The sequence below is a fragment of the Hemibagrus wyckioides genome, linkage group LG18, assembly GCF_019097595.1.
Source record: "Hemibagrus wyckioides isolate EC202008001 linkage group LG18, SWU_Hwy_1.0, whole genome shotgun sequence".
Classification (NCBI taxonomy): Eukaryota; Metazoa; Chordata; class Actinopteri; order Siluriformes; family Bagridae; genus Hemibagrus; species Hemibagrus wyckioides.
In genome coordinates, this window is record NC_080727.1 from 15,966,096 (window position 1) to 15,985,337 (window position 19,242).

The 19,242-nt window shown below is 39.8% G+C and overlaps 1 protein-coding gene across 1 annotated transcript; it reads left to right on the forward strand.

Moving 5' to 3' along the window:
- Nucleotides 1-16,117: 16,117 nt before the first annotated feature.
- LOC131368823 (homeobox protein MSX-2-like) lies at nt 16,118-18,418 on the forward strand. The gene is made up of 2 exons (XM_058414982.1): nt 16,118-16,468; nt 17,370-18,418. The coding sequence occupies exons 1-2, from the start codon at nt 16,234-16,236 to the stop codon at nt 17,771-17,773; spliced, it is 639 nt and encodes a 212-aa protein (XP_058270965.1). The 5' UTR covers nt 16,118-16,233; the 3' UTR covers nt 17,774-18,418.
- The last annotated feature ends 824 nt before the right edge of the window (nt 18,419-19,242 follow it).

Genomic DNA, 19,242 nt, shown 5'->3' on the forward strand with positions numbered 1-19,242 from the left:
TGGCCTTCCTTTTTTCCTCTTTCCCGGTAGTTCCATCTCCAGCATTTTTCTTCCAGTATAATCCATATCCCTCCTCTGCACATGCCCAAAACATCTAAATCTTGCCTCACTTTGTCTCCACACTGTTCCGCCTGCGTTGCCCCTCTATTATACTCATTTCTAATCCTATCCATCCTCGCTACTCCCAAAAGAAATCACAGCATCTTCATCTCTGCCACCTCCAGCTCTGCCTCCTGACAGGGCTAAGAGCTGATCCTTGATGCAATCCCACTTCCACCTTGAACCATCCTCCTTCTTCTTAAAATATGTATTCACCACAGCCATTTCCATCCTTTTTGCAAAGTCTACCACCATCTGTCCTTCCATATTCCTCTCCTTGACACCGTACCTCCTATCACCTGTCACCTCCTTATCACCTCTGTTCCCTTCAAAAACATGTCTATTGAAGTCTTCTCCAATCACCACTCTTTCTCCCTTGGGTACACTCTCTACCACTTCATCTAACACACTGCAAAAAATTCTCCTTCACACACCTCACTTGTGGGGCATATGCACTAAAGGCATTTACCAACACCCCTTCATTTTCCAGCTTCACAATCATCCCTCTGTCAGACACTCTCTTTACTTCTACTGCACTCTTACTACAGTCTTTCTTCAAGATTACCCCTACACCATTTCTCTTCCCATCAACACCATGGTAAAAAAGGTCGAAACCACCTCCAATATTCCTGGCCTTACTCCGCTTCCACTTAGTCTTTTGTACACAAAGCATGTCTACCTTTACCAGTCACAGTGCCAACATTTAGAGTTCCAACTCTCACCTCCACACTCCTACCCTTCCCCATCTCCCGCTGCCTCTGGAAATTCCTTCTCCCTCTCCTTCTCAGTACTGGTGATGGTCATTGGTAACCCGGGCCTCGACCGATCCGGTATGGTAATCTGGTTTATGATCCGCATATTTAATTTGCCACAGGTTTTACGTCAGATGCCCTTCTTGACGCAACCCTCCCCACATTACCACATTAGGGGGGTTCTTAAGAAATCGAGGACCTTCCCTGGAGTGGAGAATCGTCTTATCAGTAGGTTTAAACAACTGCCTAGGTAAACAAACCTCCAGAACATCGTGAAAACAACTTCAACAGGTCAACTTTGACATGCAAATCAATATTTCCAAATGCACAAATAATTACTAATTAACATTTCAGATAGGCTAAACATGGATATACATAATTTTTTTAACAAAATCTCATTAGAACCATCGTACAACGATGCAAATACATACCCGAAATAAACCGACTCCGTTTTCACACCAAAGCACACGACCCAATTCACTGGCGTACAGATACAACAAAGCTCATTATTAATTTCTGGTTAGATCAATTACACACATGAAAGGGGATAAATGTAACCATACATCTCCCCACTAGTCCAATATTACAAACTTTTATGCTTTTGAGCCGGGGGTTTATAACGATGCTCGAAAAAGGGGTTATTTTCATCCGCATGCCTCAACGATTCGATCGCTTGGAGCTCTATAGGGATGTACACGGACATCAACTACCATTTGTAAATAGCTATTCATTGAGTATGGTGTCCATTTCAGAGAGCATCTGAAAGACTCTGCACTATCACAGTTTCGTAACAGGAAACAAAGCATACATATCACCCGTGAACAGATTAATATTTTATGGAAACTAACACAAAATCAAGAAATAAAATAAATAATAAATAAAACCAGCAGACAAAGGAATACAGATAGTTATAATGGACAAAGCACATTATTTTCTCAAAGCTGAAAGTTGATAAAAACCCAAAGCATGATAAGAGAAATATTAACATCCCTCAAAACTCCAAATTTATCACAGTTTAACAATTTACTTATTTTAGTGGTTGAGATACGAGACCATTCTCTCTGCTCCTGAAAATCCACAAACCACCTGAGAAATGGACTGTACCCTTTAGAGTTCCATGCGCTCGTCCAATCATCATTGATTGTGGCTCTGAATCGTATCAGGTGGCAGAGTTTATCGAAACACAATGGTGTTTTTAAGATAATAACTCCCACCACAAATCAATAACAATCACACATAACATACAGAAGGACAAGGTAGACACAAACATTTTTTAAGCACTCAGAAAATGGCAAAAAGTGTCTGGCCAAAAAGTTTTTTTAAGGACACAGACAGATATGCACTGTTACATAAGAGTAGTTTCCAGCCTAAGCACGCCAAAAGAATAGTAAAATCACAACTAATCTGATTTCTTAGAATTTGCAGCTTTCCAGAGGACGTGGAGGAAGCCACCTAGATATTGTTTACTGCACTCAGATCCAGAGGTTATGCCGGTCGATTCCTGAGAGAAATTAAAAGGGAAGTGAAACAAAATTTTGACACTAACTAATATCACTTAAAAATAAATAACCAGCATCCAATAGTACCCTTTGTTCTTACTTATTTACATTATCCACATACCTTTAATAAAGAGCTCAGGAATCTAAACTTATCTCAGTATATAGAAAGAAGAAAAATCTCAAGGACATTTTAGTACATGCTAAAGTGAACAAGAATGACAATAAAAAAGAATGGACACGTTATAAACTAAATACTTAAAAAAAACAACTATTGTACCGATCGAGCAGACCCTACATCTGTAGGGTGGGATGGACAACACAACAATGAAGGAGAGCAGAAAGAAGGTGGATTAAAATATTAAATACATTAGAACCCCTTGAAAGATAAAGAAATAAAGAGAGTCTCCATCAAGAAATTAGGCCTGTTCCTGCAATGACTTCCTCCCAAAGACTTTCGCCCCCTGCTGGTGAAGCATATGCATGGTGATAATGTTTATGAATGTGTAAAGACACTGGGAAAATCTGTCATTTAAATAAATGAAGACTTATGAAGAATTCATTCATTCATTCATTCATTTATTTATTTATCATATCATATGCATGTAATACACTTTGCTGTGATATTTGGGGTGGATTGTGTGTTTTTTCACTTTAGATGTGCACTTCAGGTATGGTGACAGGGAGCACTTAAATGCAGCAACAGCAACAAAAAAAGAAATATGCCACTAACCCTAATCCTATCCCTAACCCAATTTAGCCTAAACTGAACCCCTAATTCCTAACCATTACCCTTCTGCCCTATCCTAATCCCTAACTTTACCCCTATCTACGTAATACCTTGTCCCCTAACCTTAACCCCTTAGCCCTAAGCCTTAACCCCCACCTCTAATCCTAATCCCAACCCCTAACCTTAACCTAATCCCAACCCTTTATCCTAGCCTAATCCCAAACCCTAACTTTAACCTAACCCTGGCCTCAACCACCCCCAAAAAACAAGCAATTCAAAATAAGTTTTCTCAATTAAGGGGCTCACCCCCACTTAGCTTTTGATACAAAGAATAAAATCCTAACCAAAGCCCAATGGAAGCAACTGCCAACACACCATTCTGTCAGAGCCACAGCAGTGCTTAACGGGCATTCCATTGACTCTCTATACAACCAACTCTTTCCCCCCATCCCTAACCATAATCTAACCCAAATCCTAACTAAATCTAACTTCAATCATAAACTTAATCCTAGGCTAGCAGGGGATCAGGGCCAAAAAACAAAATTTTAAACACCTACGACTGGACATGGATGTGCATTTCATTCAAACTAGGCATCTCCAAGCTAAATACCAGAGATAATAGCTTCTTACTTATCCCTTTTCTCACACCTCCCCAGCCTTAGACTCATCTTATAATTGAAGGAATGATAGGTAGGAGAGTAAAAATGTGCCCATACATGCATAGAGGGTTAACCTGCTCAGTCTAGTGGCTAAAAAAATCACTCTTTGATACAAAGTGTAAAATCGAAGCCCAGTAGTAGCAACTGCCAATATCTGTTAGTGCCATAGCAGTGCTTAACAGGTGCCTCATTCCCTTTGACTTCCTGTACAACCACACAGTTTGTTGGACTGTCAATTAAAATTAAAATACCTAATCCATTTCACTCTTAATATTCACAGTGAAAAAGCTTACTAACCCCAGAATGAAAACCTGCACTCACACTGTCACTTTCCGAATAAGATTGGACACCCCTGGTTAAAGGTCTTTAATGTAAGTCAACTAGTTACTGTGATGTTAGCTTGTAGATAGTCTGTTTACAGTAACACTAGTCTCTGAGTTACACTGCTTACTGTTCCAGTCCTTCCAAAAATGGACATTCCTTAAAGTTATAAGGGATTGCAGCCAACATCTCAGAGTTGCCTGTTACTATTTGACTCATGTCAACCTACTTTCATTTAAAGATCACCTTACAAATCTGGTAAATCATACAGTATGGTATCCTAGTGTCCATTCACACACTCAATGGGAGACAATTTAAGTCAGAACTCATAAAACAGCTATGTGAGCTTTTAGGCTAGTCCACCACTCAGCATGTTTTTGAGAGGTGGGAAGAAACCCGAGAACCCAGAAGAAACTCACACGGACATTGGAGAGAACGTGTGAAACTCTTCTCTGACAGTTCAATTGAACTGAAGACCCTCGAGCTGTGAGACATCAACACTATCCATTTGCAACTCTAATATCAGTGTATCATAACAATATACACATTGTATATCACTTTCTGTGTAATAAGAACTTGTTTCCTTGTAATCTATTTACAATGCAGCCTTTTTTCTCTGAATCAAATCACTATCAAAGCGAGTCCAGTAAAATGGATGTATTAAGCAATGAATCACAAATTCAGTAAGTGTAATGGCAGATCCTTGCAGCAATCTTTCTGTTAGTTTGTTCCTGAACTATAGTTAAATATAAGTTGAAACTAATATAATTTACCATTATGCAAGATTCTAAAAGACTACAGCGGTATTGTTTAAGTTCATCACTAGAGGGAGCTGCTTCCCTAATTTGAATGTTCCAGTTTTCTACCATTGCAACTCTTAAATCAATGAACAAGCTAAGAAAGATGTCACTGGTGGCAGTGAGTGTAACAGATCCTGTACTGTATACATACATACTGTACACTGAGCTTTACATGCCACTCCTGACCTCCCAGTGTTCTGAATTCCCAGTGTGCTTCTTCTCTTCAGACCAGCCTGATCCATCCTGACCCCTGGTTGGAGTCTCGTTGCTTGGTGGTGCTCACTGCTTGGGATAGATCGGCGTGGACAGCCTGTGACTGCCGTGGATAAAACCACCATCGGTAAACATTTGAAGATTATGGCAGGAATGAATTAGTGTTACACCTACCAGGCATAACATTATGACCACTGCCAGGTGAAGTGAATACCACTGATGATCTCCTGATCACGGCACCTGTTAGTGGGTGGGATATATCAGGCAGCAAGTGACACATTTTGTCCTCAAAGTTGATGTGTTAGAAGCAGGAAAAATGGGCAAGCGTAAGGATTTGAGCGAGTTTGACAAATAGTGATGGCTAGACGACTGGATCAGAGCATCTCCAAAACTGCAGCTCTTGTGGGGTGTTCCCAGTCTGCAGTGGTCAATATCAAACAAAAGTGATCCAAGGAAGGAACAGTGGTGAACCGGCGAAAGGGTCATGGGCGGCCAAGGCTCATTGATGCACATGGGGAGCGAAGGCTGGCCCATGTGCTCAAATTCCTGAAGAATTTAATGCTGGTTCTGATAGAAAGGTGTCAGAATACAGAGTGCATGATGGGTCAGGGCTGTTTTGTCAGCAAAACAGGGACCAACATACTATTAGGCAGGTGGTCATAATGTTAAGCCTGGTTGGTGTAAGTCTCTAATAAGCTCAGAAATTACGCTGACCTATTAGTTGCTCAGGCTCTCTTGGTTGCACAACTTCCTGTGACTATAAACTGTAGTAGAAAGAACATTATTTACTGTCCTGTGTCACCCAAATGAGGATGGGTTCCCTTCTGAGCCAGTTTCCTCTCAAAGTTCCTTCCTCATTTTCCTTACCACTGTTGCCTCAGGCTTAATGACTAGGTATAAATATTCATTTAATTTTACATTTTTTATTCTATGTTTCTGCACTATTTTTGTAAAGCTACTTTGAGACAACATCCGTTTTTTCTTCAGTTTTTATTTGTAACTGCAAATGTATATACTCTATTTTCTTGCCTGTTTCAGCAACAGTTGTCATTATAAATACTTAGCAACAAAATACACCTACTTTTGTTGCTTCACTAAAGATCTACTGTATGAGTAAAGAGGTAAAAATCTGAAGTGTGGATTTCACTGTTTTTGATGTCAACCGATTCAAGCTGTTACACCTGTAAAGATGATTGACAGCACTTGGTGGAAGTTCAGTTAATGTTCAGAGGATGCCGAATGTTGTTTGGGTAGTTTACAGACTCCAAAAATCCCCAGGAGTTAGAAATATGAGATGAAGTTAAAAGCACACATGCAATAATGGAGTTTCAAGGGGCAGAATAAAACACCACACATGCACAAAAAAGAGATTTCCCATGATGTGCAACTCTATCTATGACATTGTATAACTATAATTGCAGTACTGAATGAAATTAGAAAACACTTTTCAGGTTCATTTAGGGTCATGTCCAGCTAACATTTCATTTCAAAAAATATAAAATTACCGATTTATTTATTTCCTACTTTGTTTTGAGATATGACTGTGTCGCGTTTTTTCCCATTTGCATTTCTTTATTCGATAATCTCCATAAAACATTTCCCCACCCTTAACAGCAGGGTCAGGTGAGTATGACCAACAATGATGCCATAAACAATATCTGACAACCTCGAGGTCTATCATTATACACGAATGTGTCAGAGCATGTAGACAAACTGGAAACACCTACTCTTAATGGAAGGAGTAATTGCTACTCTTAATCCACATAATATTTACATTTGTTCCGTGATGTGATAACTACCACTTATTTCTGGAGCATAAAAAACTGGGCAAATGGCTAGATTATGTACCAAGGGACTGCGTGATAAAGTCACAGATTAATTATCATTAAAAGATTTTTAAATAAGCATCTTTTACCTTCTAAAAAAAGTTAAATGTGTGTGTGTGTCCTCAAAATATAGCTTTTCAGTACATCTTTTACTGATACCTGTGGTAGTAGGGACACTAAATTATATCTATGGATGATTGTGGCTGGACATAGGTAGACATTTTAAAGAAGTGCATTCAACTACAGGTTGCAACAGAGGACATGTGTTTTTCCATCAAGCCAATATGCAACAACAAGGAGGGAAGGTAAGCACCGCCCCTTGTTAACAGTGTAGATGTTGCAGTTTTAATAGCTAGTAACCATAGCAAACGTGTACTCTTGAGCATCGAATGTTTGTTGTTGAGAATTATTTCAGAGCTGGTGAATCAGTAACTCCTGTTTAGTGCCTTTTCCTTAGACAGGTGTGAGGCTGAAGCGTTCAGAACAACAGGGTCTGTGATGAAGAGGAAAACACCTCGCCTTCCCGTACAGAAAAGGCGGGAATCTGAACCTGAACAGCAATTTCGGATTCACCACTTTCTAAATAATTTTCAACGTCAAACACCCGATTCTCACGAGTCCCCGGTTGCCATGGCTACTGGCTAATAAACCTGCGTTTCCTCTGCCACACCCTGTATAACTATTACACATTTCACCTGAGGCAAACATGGGTGGGTGGTTGGGGGTGGTGGTTGGATGAGAGCAGGGGAAGGACATATGAGGGGTGAGTGGCTGGATGGGTCAGGGGGTAGGGTTTTTCATATTTAATAAATAAAGACGTTTTCAGATGAGAAAAAAAAATCAGTATATTAACCTAAATGGAGTATTATGGAGTCAGCATACAGAGAGGAGGTGCAACATCTAACAGCCTGGTGCAGAGCCAACAACCTCTCCGTGAACGTTGACAAGACCAAAGAGATGGTTGTTGACTTCAGGAGAGCACAGTGTGACCATTCTCCGCTGTCCATCAACGGCTCCTCTGTGGAGATCGTCAAGAGCATCAAATTCCTTGGTGTCCATCTGGCGGAGAACCTCACCTGGTCACTCAACACCAGCTCCATCACCAAGAAAGCCCAGCAGCGCCTCTACTTCCTGAGGAGGCTGAGGAAAGCCCATCTCCCTTCCCCCGACCTGACTGTGTTCTACAGAGGGACCTTCGAGAGCATCCTGAGCAGCTGCATCACTGCCTGGTTTGGGAACTGCACCGTCTCGGATCGCAAGACCCTTCAGCGGATAGTGAGGACAGCTGAGAAGATCATCGGAGTCTCTCTCCCCTCTATCACAGACATTTACACCGCACGCTGCATCCGCAAAGCCATCAGCATTGTGGCTGACCCCACACACCCCTCACACACACTCTTCACCCTCCTGCCATCTGGAAAGAGGTACCGGAGCATTCGGGCCCTCACAACCAGACTGTGTAACAGTTTCTTTCCTCAAGCCATCAGGCTCCTCAACAACCAGGACTGAACTGTTCTACACTCTCTCACACACACACACACACACACTCTCACTCAGGACTGAACTGTTCTACACTCTCTCACACACACACACACACACACACACTCTCACTCAGGACTGAACTGTTCTACACTCTCTCACACACACACACACACACACTCTCACTCAGGACTGAACTGTTCTACACTCTCTCACACACACACACACACACACTCTCACTCAGGACTGAACTGTTCTACACTCTCTCACACACACACACACACACACTCTCACTCAGGACTGAACTGTTCTACACTCTCTGACACACACACACTCTCACTCAGGACTGAACTGTTCTACACTCTCTCACACACACACACACACTCTCACTCAGGACTGAACTGTTCTACACTCTCTCACACACACACACACACACACTCTCACTCAGGACTGAACTGTTCTACACTCTCTCACACACACACACACTCTCACTCAGGACTGAACTGTTCTACACTCTCTCACACACACACACACACACTCTCACTCAGGACTGAACTGTTCTACACTCTCTCACACACACACACACTCTCACTCAGGACTGAACTGTTCTACACTCTCTCACACACACACACACACTCTCACTCAGGACTGAACTGTATATTAACTCTCTGTCTCTCTCACACACAGATACACACACTCTCTCTTGACTGTGTGGACGCATACACACACACAATTTTATTTCACTTACATTCCATTACACACGTTCTTTTATTTCTTTTCGGCGCTAAGTGTCCTGTGTTCTTTTGTGTTGTCTTTATTGTATTTATTGTCTTTTTGCACTGTCTTGTCTATGCTCTGTTTGCACCTAGCTGCACACTGTGCACTTTACGTGGCTAAGACAAACTTCTGTCCTAGCTCTGTGGTGTTTGTTTTTGTGTTGAACTTGTTGTTGTATGTTTATGTAGCACCAGGTCCTGGAGAAACGTTGTTTCATTTCACTATGTACTGCGCCAGCTATATGTGGTTGAAATGACAATAAAGCTTCTTGAATCTTGAATCTTGAATTAATTTTTAAGCCCAGCTTAAAGAAATCATTTCTGTTTTGGATGGGTGAGTTCATGACCCACTTGACTCAGATAGTATACACATAGTACAAGCATTTATGAGCCAACCACATCAAAAGGAAAAGCAGTTCAACTAGAAGGTACCTAAAGTAGCTTTTCTGAGCCAGTCTGGCTGTTTTTACCCTGTGCTATCATCCATATGTCTGTTATTAAACATGCGTGGTTTCCTTAAAGTAAACTGGAGCTGCCATGCAACACATTTATCAAAAGTCTTCATTAGAGCAAATACTTTTCCTAAATACTAGCATTACAGTGCATATTTACAGTGTGTATTATTTTGCTGTTATTGTATTTTGCCATCAAGTGACATCATTATATTTCATGGTCATTTCCATTCTCGTGTTATCATCATGGCACCAAAGCACCCTATTTCCTATTTCCTCTCTCACTCTCACTCACTCTATGTGGCTGTATGTGCAGAGTAATTACCTGCACAGACATGGCGCTGAACAAAGTAATTAGGGAGGGGCTGTAAATAAGAGGTCTAGACTTGATGTCTCTCTCTTACCCCTCCTGACCCCCTTTCTCCCTGCCTATTCACCCCGGCAGGTTATTGCTAAGTCTAAAACAAACACACAGCACAGACTATAATTTTTATTCCATTGCATAGAGAAGACCACAAAGGATAGTCCTGCCTTTAAAAACTTGAACAGAGCAAGAGAACATTAAATATCAGAATATCTGACTCTGATGACATTGTCTAAAGATATTTCCTCATGCTGGTATACACCTAAAAGAAAGTTACAGATCTCCTTTAAGAACAATGTACCAAGTTCTTAAAGTTGTCATTCATTTTTGCAGGTGAGATCTCAATGTGCACATTTCTCTGTCTTTCTTTTCACTTCTTCTCCTTTTGGAGGTGCATCTGGAGTTAATCTGCTCATTTCCTGACTAGTATTACAGTGAACAATTATCTTTAGATCAGGAGACGGCGGAACTTGAAAGGGACTGTGTAGCTGAGGGCCGGCAGCAGATGAAAACTGGGGACACGTGTCTCAACGTCTTAATGAAAGCAACCTGACGGTACCAACATGGCACACTGTTAACATTCAAAAAGTAGTTTTTCCGCCTCCATTCAATATCACTTACAGTTCCACTGGATCACAGCAAACCAGGTTACAAGAGAGTGCTGACTGCTTTAAGGACTGTGATGTAATGCTTAAGGTAGTTCTTCAGATTTTTCATTTTCGGACCAATTACAGAGTACAACATCAGCAAATCCAACTTTGTGCTTTTTTTCTCTGAGAGGGTGTGTTAGAACATTAGCATTAACTTGTAGGTGAAGATTACTTTCTGTTTGGGGGAAGGCAGTGATCTAGGACTCACCCTCCCGCTCACACCAGCCCTACTGAGGCTGGCGTCTCTCACTCATTAAACACAGTGAGTCAGACATGAACGTCTGCTCCAGGCTGCTCAGGGCAGGAAGGACTGCAGTAATGAAGGGGCACCCACTGACACGGTGTCAGATGACACACACATGCTCTATGCTGGAGTTTTTCGGGGGCTATGGTAGTCACATTTGTATGACAACAGAAGTGGTTATGTCACAGTAATAATAATTCTAATCTAAAATTGTTAACTCTAATTACTTATAATTATAAGATAAAAAGCTATAATAATAATAATAATAATAATAATAATAATAATAATAATTAACTAAAAGGTAGAGACAACAGAGAAAATCATGTATAACTAATATTTGTACATTAGAAATTCTTTAAAACTCTTGCTTGATTTTATTTAATTTGTCCTTATTTTACAACTATGGATTACTGTAGGTCAGTAAAAGACACATAGCCTTCCCTGCTGTAAAGGAACTATTACAGCAGGCTGTTTCCTCCATCTAAATTAAAATCCTGTCTCCAGACAGTTAGGTCTTGTCATAGGGGCTTCCCTGCATGCTATGATTCTTGACTGTGAAAAATGAGAGGTCAATTAAAGGGCTCTTTGGTATACACAGGGGCCTTTTACATGGAAACTCCATTCATGAGGCTTAATAGCTTCATCAGTGGAAGAGGTCTAGCATGGCAGTGATCCATGATTATAGACCAATTCACTTCAAAACTTCAAAAAAGTCTCAGCTCCAGGAAGAAGTCCCTGCTAAAAAAAAAAAAAAAAAGTCTATAAGGGTTAGCTTTGAAAGTTTGCTGGAGCAGTGATTAGTCCTGGAATTTCAGAGTTGTTGTGCTAGACTATATGATTTGATATGAATCACGACAAATCACAACCACAAGCAAGAATATTTTCTAACCGTATAAACTGATAAACATCATGTTTCTACGTCTAAGATGTGAAAATGCATTATCAGGGACTATATTAAAGAAACCGACGAAATCCAACTAAATCTGACAACATGCAGGCCTTTTAAAGCAAAGCTAAAACATGGAGCATCACAGTCAGAGACAAATAGCTTTAACTACAGCACTGACACAGACAGCAGGATGCCTTTCCTATTGTCACTTGTTGAGACCTATAATGTTTTTTTACATTACACACTGCACATTACAAAATATTCATTGTCTTTAAGTAGTAGTGTTTCGTTTTTGAGCTAATTGAAGCTGGCGCCATACTCCTTAACAACTCGTAATTTTCTTAATGCGTGCTTATAAGAAAAAGCTTCGGAAGGCTAATGTGGCCCTTATAAAAACATGTGCTGACAGTTGTTGTCATCCTTGCCAAACCTTTTCATTCAGCACACAAGTAGTGCAAAAGGGACAAAAGGAGGTGCTGCAGCTACGGACAGCGTATGCTTATCATGAAGGATGGGGGTCATAGATCACTTAACCAAGGCTCCACATTGTTCTATACAAACTAAACTGAATATTCTACATGGCACATGGTGGTGCTAAATGTGACGTTTTGATCGTTTCAATGCAGCTGCTTCACTGAAGCATGCACATACATGGGATTCTTCTCATTCCTTTCATTGCACTAATTAACACCAAATCAATGAGACGACATTACTTACTAAAATGTCACTTGAAATTATGAAGTTATTTATAAATTGTGCAACTATGGCATCTGTCATTTGGAGTAATTAATCTGCAAATACACAGTGGTGTTGAAACAAGCATCAGTTAAAATATTTGGAAACACCCACAAGTGTTTGTCTGTCATTGCTTACATACAGCCAACCAATCAAAATGAAAGGAAGCGTGTGTGCGTTTATGGGTTGTATGTACATTGGGGTCTTTATGTTAATAAAAATTTATTTTAGTATATATGTCAGTATGGTTCATTCAAAACAGGTTTTAGAAATAGAATAATGCAACAACAAAAAAAAAGACCAAAATAAATGTCGTGTAATGATGTACTGCTTAAATGTTTGCCTTAATTCAATCATCTGGTTGAGAGATGAGCATGGTTAGTCAATTAGTATTTTAGTTAATAGCTAAAAAGTAATAACCTAAAAATAAGTTAATTGAAATGTGATAAATGTCTGTGTAAACAGAGTATGTACTCTAACCCTAGAGTTCTTGCACAGTCCAACATTCCAGCACTTCAAAGGTCATAAAACTCATAATTACAGCACTTAAGGTGTGTCCAAACAAACTGAGAAAAAAAAATAAGCATCTTTATTTTGCAGTTTCCTCCTTATCAGAGGCCAAAAACATTTCCTTTCTTTTATCGAAGTTAAAGAGTTTAGGCAGGAAAGGAGGATGTGTCGGTCAATTTCTTACAGACTCATCCTCAAGGGGATATCATCTACTAGTTTCTGTGAAAATCTTTTCTGACAATTCTGAATTTTTTCCCTGTCTATCCTGTTATGTTGTCTACGATCAGCTTTGTCATACTTGTTCAATCAATCTCCCATGTTTCCCGGCTGTAAATGTGTGTCTACCTGATATCTGTCACTACAATTAAGCAGGCTTTCTCTGTGAACCTACAGAATGACCCAGATTGAGTTTGACAAGGTGCTCGAGGCTAAAGGGTGTGATGGGTCTGTGTGTATGTGCATTGCGTATGTGTGTGTGCATGCCGAGCCGCCAAACTGCCACAGTTTCTCCCCTGAGGAGAGGCTCCTTTCATCTCCCCGCTCACTGGCGCCTTCGCAAACCTCAGATTGTCTGTGAAATCACCCTGCTTAATAAATGCCGAGGCCTCTTGGGAACGGCAGTCTCATAGAATCTCGCCCTGCAGCTTTGGCTCACATACACATGCACATACGCACACTCGTAAAAACAAATGTGCCCGTTCATGAAAAAAAGTTTTTACGTTTTTTTTATTAAAAGAGAAATGTTTATTTGAAATTTTGATTATCCAAACACACTAACCTTCATGGTTATAAAACAATTCCCCAGCCTGGTGCAGGGCCAAAAGTGATTAGTCTCTCTTTATTGTCTTAATTAATGTACTGCCTAATGAAGCATTTACTGGTTAGGGCAGAAGCATATGTTTAATTACAGAGAGGTAAAGGTTTTTCTGCCTGAGTAGTAAAAATGTACTTTGTTGGAAGTTGGTTGTGGGCCTAAAAATATAGAAAAAAAAGTTTATTCCAATTACTTTCTCCACTGCTGAATTATAGTGCTATGTTTCATGTCTCAGCACCTTTGAATACAACACTAGTTTCTTTATGTGAAATAAGCAAATTGCTTATGTCCCCATTCCAACTACTGACCTGTATTATTAATTATTATTTAAAGTAATATTGTTAGGTATATATTACATTTCTTAAACCCAATAACTGCACTTCTCTGTGTGCAATAACAGTATTAATTAAGGGTGTAATGATACAGCATTTCTTTTTTGTTTAATACAAGGCATCTAAATATCAAACAATATGTTTAGCAGACTGCAGGTTATTTCTAAGTAAAGATTGCTTATATTATGTGAGATGTTATAGACATTTAAATCCACACACCCTTCTCTGAGAACGTAACTCCCGCTTTATCTCAAATGAGGAGATCCCCCAAGTGCTTAAGGTCTCGTGTGGGGAAAAAAAGCAGTTTGGCTTTCTGGTAAGTTATTATGGTGATGACCAGCGAAAATATTACAACATGCCAAATCCACCACATCTGTGTACAATACTAAAGCTGCAAAGATACAGCTAATATGATGCACGCAGATGTACACACACATACACAAACACACACACACAGAGAAAATTCTCTGCTGCAGTCAGATAGCCTTTCCACACTCCTTCAATCCCAGCTACAGAAATGACTGTGCATTCTCTCAAGTTCATATTTGGTTATGGAGAATTCTGCAAGATTCGAAAACACATCTAGGGCTACAGAGAGCTGCATGACTGTCACAGCACAATTAGCTAACATCATAATGAGAAACGTGCCACGCTTCAGACACACCACTTCCACCGCTGAAAGTTAATCTTGTAATTTTATTCAGTTCCATTCTAATGCACAGCTTTTATTTCTTTATATGCTGCAAAGCATTACACCAATCCATGAATAGTTCATATAAAATAGTGTTAAAGTTTCAGAGATTGTACTTTTAGAATGATGACTGTTTTAATCAACTGAAAATGGAAACCAAAATCACAAATTTAGACAATTCTTATTTTGAGTCTATCAAAAATATATATATCGGCAGCCAGACATTATATAGAAATAATTTACAAAAAATAATAAATGCACTGCAAAAAGCTTTACTGAAGGGCAGATTAGTATATCCCTGTTGCTGCTGTTGTATGCGCCTGTAATATATATTCTGAATGGGTTATAAAAAAAAAAAAAACCCTATGAAAGAATATATAGACTGTGTGCAAGAACATAAAGCCTGGAGAAAATGCGACAAGCAAGAGTATTCTCTTCATTTCTTCTTATATTGCTTGACCTTTTCAGTGAAAATCAATCAACAGGTGGGTATTATTACAGAAGTGGTAGCTCAGTGGGTATTCTAGTAGAACCACAATTTAATGATTTTCAGAAATGTAAATGTAATATATGCCTAACAAGATTAGTAATACTCAGTGGGAAGTAGTCAGTGAGCTTTATTAGGGAAATGTAGCTCAGTGGTTAAGGCTTTTGGACTATTGAGCTAAAGTCACAGCTGTACCCAGGGGGTATGGCAGTAACTGGAACAGATGACAATATAATTTTGCAGAAGACCTAGTAAAGGAAAGGCATTTCACGGACATATGGTAGTGCAGTGTCATGTACGTCTGTCTTCTTTCTGTAGCCCTGTTTAACATCACTAACTGTACACCATGACAGTGTTGCTCTCTGAGAGAGAGAGAGAGAGAGAGAGAGAGCTCTGCACAACTCTCAGTGGCTTATATTACAAGCTGTTTATCGAGCGTCATAAACTCCATAAATACAACTTATCATATCCATAACCTATCATATCCTATCCATAACATAGATATCCATATGCCTATCCATAATACTGTATTTATTTGTGATCATTGTAATAACAGTGCTAACAATATTAGGATTGTATTGTTTATCTGTTGTTCATTGTCAGTGTATGAAATATAACACAAATCTGTCAACTTCTGTAAAGTTTTATTCACATGAAGCACTATCTGTAGCAGAGGTAACTTCCATTAGCCTAGCTTCTCATCAAAACATTACAGCTTCCTAAACGTCAGCGGTCTAATTGCGAACCCTTCGAACAGCCAATCACAAGCGAGCACGCGGAGCGCTAAGTTCTGGCTGCAGACCAGACGGAGTTCCTATTGGTCCAGAATTTCATGCTTGTTCCGCGAGGCGCAGTAGTCGGAGGGGTCAAAGGATACCTGTTTAGTGACCATCACTCTGAGTTTGAGGGCTGTGATGGAGCAGCGCAAAGTTCAGGCTCCGGCTCTTTCCTTCAGCGTGGAGTCGCTCATCGCCTGCGACAAAAGATCCACGGAGCGGCGGAAAAGTTCCGAGTACTCGATCGGTCAAAGTCAGGTCTCATCGTACCAAAGCCCGGATGAAGTCCAAACTTCACTCGTCAAGCCGGAATCTCCGGACCCTGAGGAGATGGAAGCTGCCTGGATAACTGACTCTGCCTGTTCACATACACGTGAGTTTGTTCGCCTTACATAAAGTTTCTTTACATTGTTTCATCGTTTCCTTATGTCGGTATATTTAACCAAACTGAGTCTCACCTACAATACACTACACTATCAATAAGATCTAGATCTCAGAAATTAACACTCACATTTAGGACTGGAGCAAGCTATTAAAGAGAGAGAGAGAGAGAGAGAGAGAGAGAGAGATTGGTATGTTATGCACTTTGTCCTGGTCTGGATCTGAATTTTATCACAGGAACATTTGCCATGAAACAGAAATATACCCTGGATGGGATGTGCCAGTCCACAATAGGACACCACGAGCACATGCATGCACACTTTGGAGTTGCTAATCTATATACAAGCATTGTTTTTGAGAGGTGGGAGGAGTATGGATGTCAGCTAACAGCCAAGATGATTTTTTTTCTCGCTGATGCTTTCATGATGGGGGGTAAAGATGCTCTGGATTAAGACATTTAATGTTGTCGGTGTAACAGAACTGTCTACACAACTTGAGAGATTTCAGTTTTCGAACATGTAAGGGAAAAACTATATTAGGATCATAATTCATTTATTTATTTATTTATTTTGGACAAACAGAGGGAAGTGACACACTTGTATGCGCATGTAAAGAACAGTTTTGCCAGCTCTTCATAGGCTGCCAGCTGGTGTTCAAACAGAAATAAGAAGGATGCATGATACCAGTTGGTTTGTCCTTTTTGAACACCAGTATAGTGCAATTGTTTGATACGCACCCACTGCCCACTTCACTGACAACTGAAAATGAGCATTTTCTGCTCATCACATTGCTGAAATCCACTGAAAAAAAATTCAACTCCATACTGTTTTGAAAATAGTAATTTGTTCAAATAGAAAGTAAAATAACAATTTGTTTTTGACCCCTTTTTACAGGGCAGGTGAGTGCGCAGTGCACCCTACGCAAACACAAGTCTAACCGCAAACCACGCACACCTTTTACCACAGCTCAGCTGCTGGCACTGGAGCGCAAATTCCACCAAAAGCAGTATCTGTCTATTGCCGAGCGTGCCGAGTTCTCCAGCTCCCTCACACTTACAGAGACTCAGGTGAAGATCTGGTTCCAGAACCGTCGTGCCAAGGCCAAGCGACTGCATGAGGCAGAACTCGAGAAAATTAAACTGGCTACTAAATCTCATCTTACGCCATGTCCATCCTTTGCTGTGGCACTGCCTGTTGGACAACCACTCTGTAGCAACTCATTTCCTTACCAGAGGCCCCTGGTGCCGCTCGGAGTGTACGGAACCCCGCTGGGATATGGCTTGTATCACCTGGCATGAATGGATGTAAGAGAAAAAACGAAACTGAAAACAATCTGTGAATGCAAAACACTGGATCAATCAGAGATCTCAAAAGTGCCTGAAAGGAGACCTTTATCTTGATTTTGATATCATTACTGTGTGGGTGATTGCATCCATCGCTTTGTATTTATATATGTGTGTGTGTATACAAATGTGTGTACAATATTTGCTTTTTATTAATCTTAATGTATTTTATTGTAATGCAGATTCTTTTTTTTATATTCCAAATATTGATGTCTGCTGTTTTAAATAATTGGTTTTAGTTTGATTAGCATTGTACTTCAATCTAAATTGCAGGTTAATTGTCAAACATGAAGAATCATGGGTTAGGGTCAGGTTATTGGTTTTTGGATATAACTGAGATCCTTTCTATGGTTATCTCATAAACCAACAATTATTTTTTTTCCAAGAATTGTTATAAGCTGTCTACAAACAAATGTAGAACATTGTACAGGCTTGTTATTCCTTTTTACATTTTTTTTGGCTCAAATGTGTGGCATTACTCTTTTTGTACTTTGAGCATAAACAATTTTTTCCTAAGAGCCCTTTAAAAAGGGTCACATTGTACAGATAAAACAGATGAAAGTTATTTTTTTCCTAAAGAGAATAAAATTATTACCCGTGGATTTATTGTTATATTGTAAAATGTTAATTTTCTTTTTCTCATTAATGGAAAAAAAAATGCACATATGCAGGGTTACAGATTTCTAATCTTGACCCTAAATATATATATATTTTCAAGTTTATATGTTATGATGCTGCATCCATACTGGAACTATGTACTTTGAGTGCAAGCTGGAAATTTAGTGTTTTTCAATGGCCATAACATAAAGCTTTTCCACACAGCACTTTAACATGAAGAAAAGAGAGGCAAATAATATGCAGGGGTGTTTTTGTTAGTGCTGCAACTTCGAATATTTTAGTTACATTTTCAAGGTAATAAAGTTCTATGTCAGCAGTGCTTATTTACTTTAGCACACTTACTATTGAGTACTTTTAGCTACCAGCACTTAACCAAAGCATCAGTGAAAACCCTCTGTTAAAGACATGCTGTTTAGGGTGCAGCAAATTATATTTGACCCATTAGTATAATAAAGTATAGGTCTGTTGGTTTTTAGAAACTTGCCATAACATTATGAGCAGTGAGAGGTGAAATGAATAACACTGATGATCTCCTCATCATGGCCCCTGTTAGTGGGTGGGATATATTAGGCAGCAAGTGAACATTTTGTCCTCAAAGTTGATGTGTTAGAAGCAGAAAAAATGGTCAAGTGTAAGGATTTGAGCGAGTTTGACGAAGGGCCAAATTGTGATGGCTAGACCACTGGATCAGAGCATCTCCAAAACTGCAGCTCTTGTGGGGTGTTCCCGGGCTGCAGTGGTCAGTATCTATCAAAAGTGGTCCAAGGAAGGAACAGTGGTGAACCGGTGACAGGGTCATGGGCGGA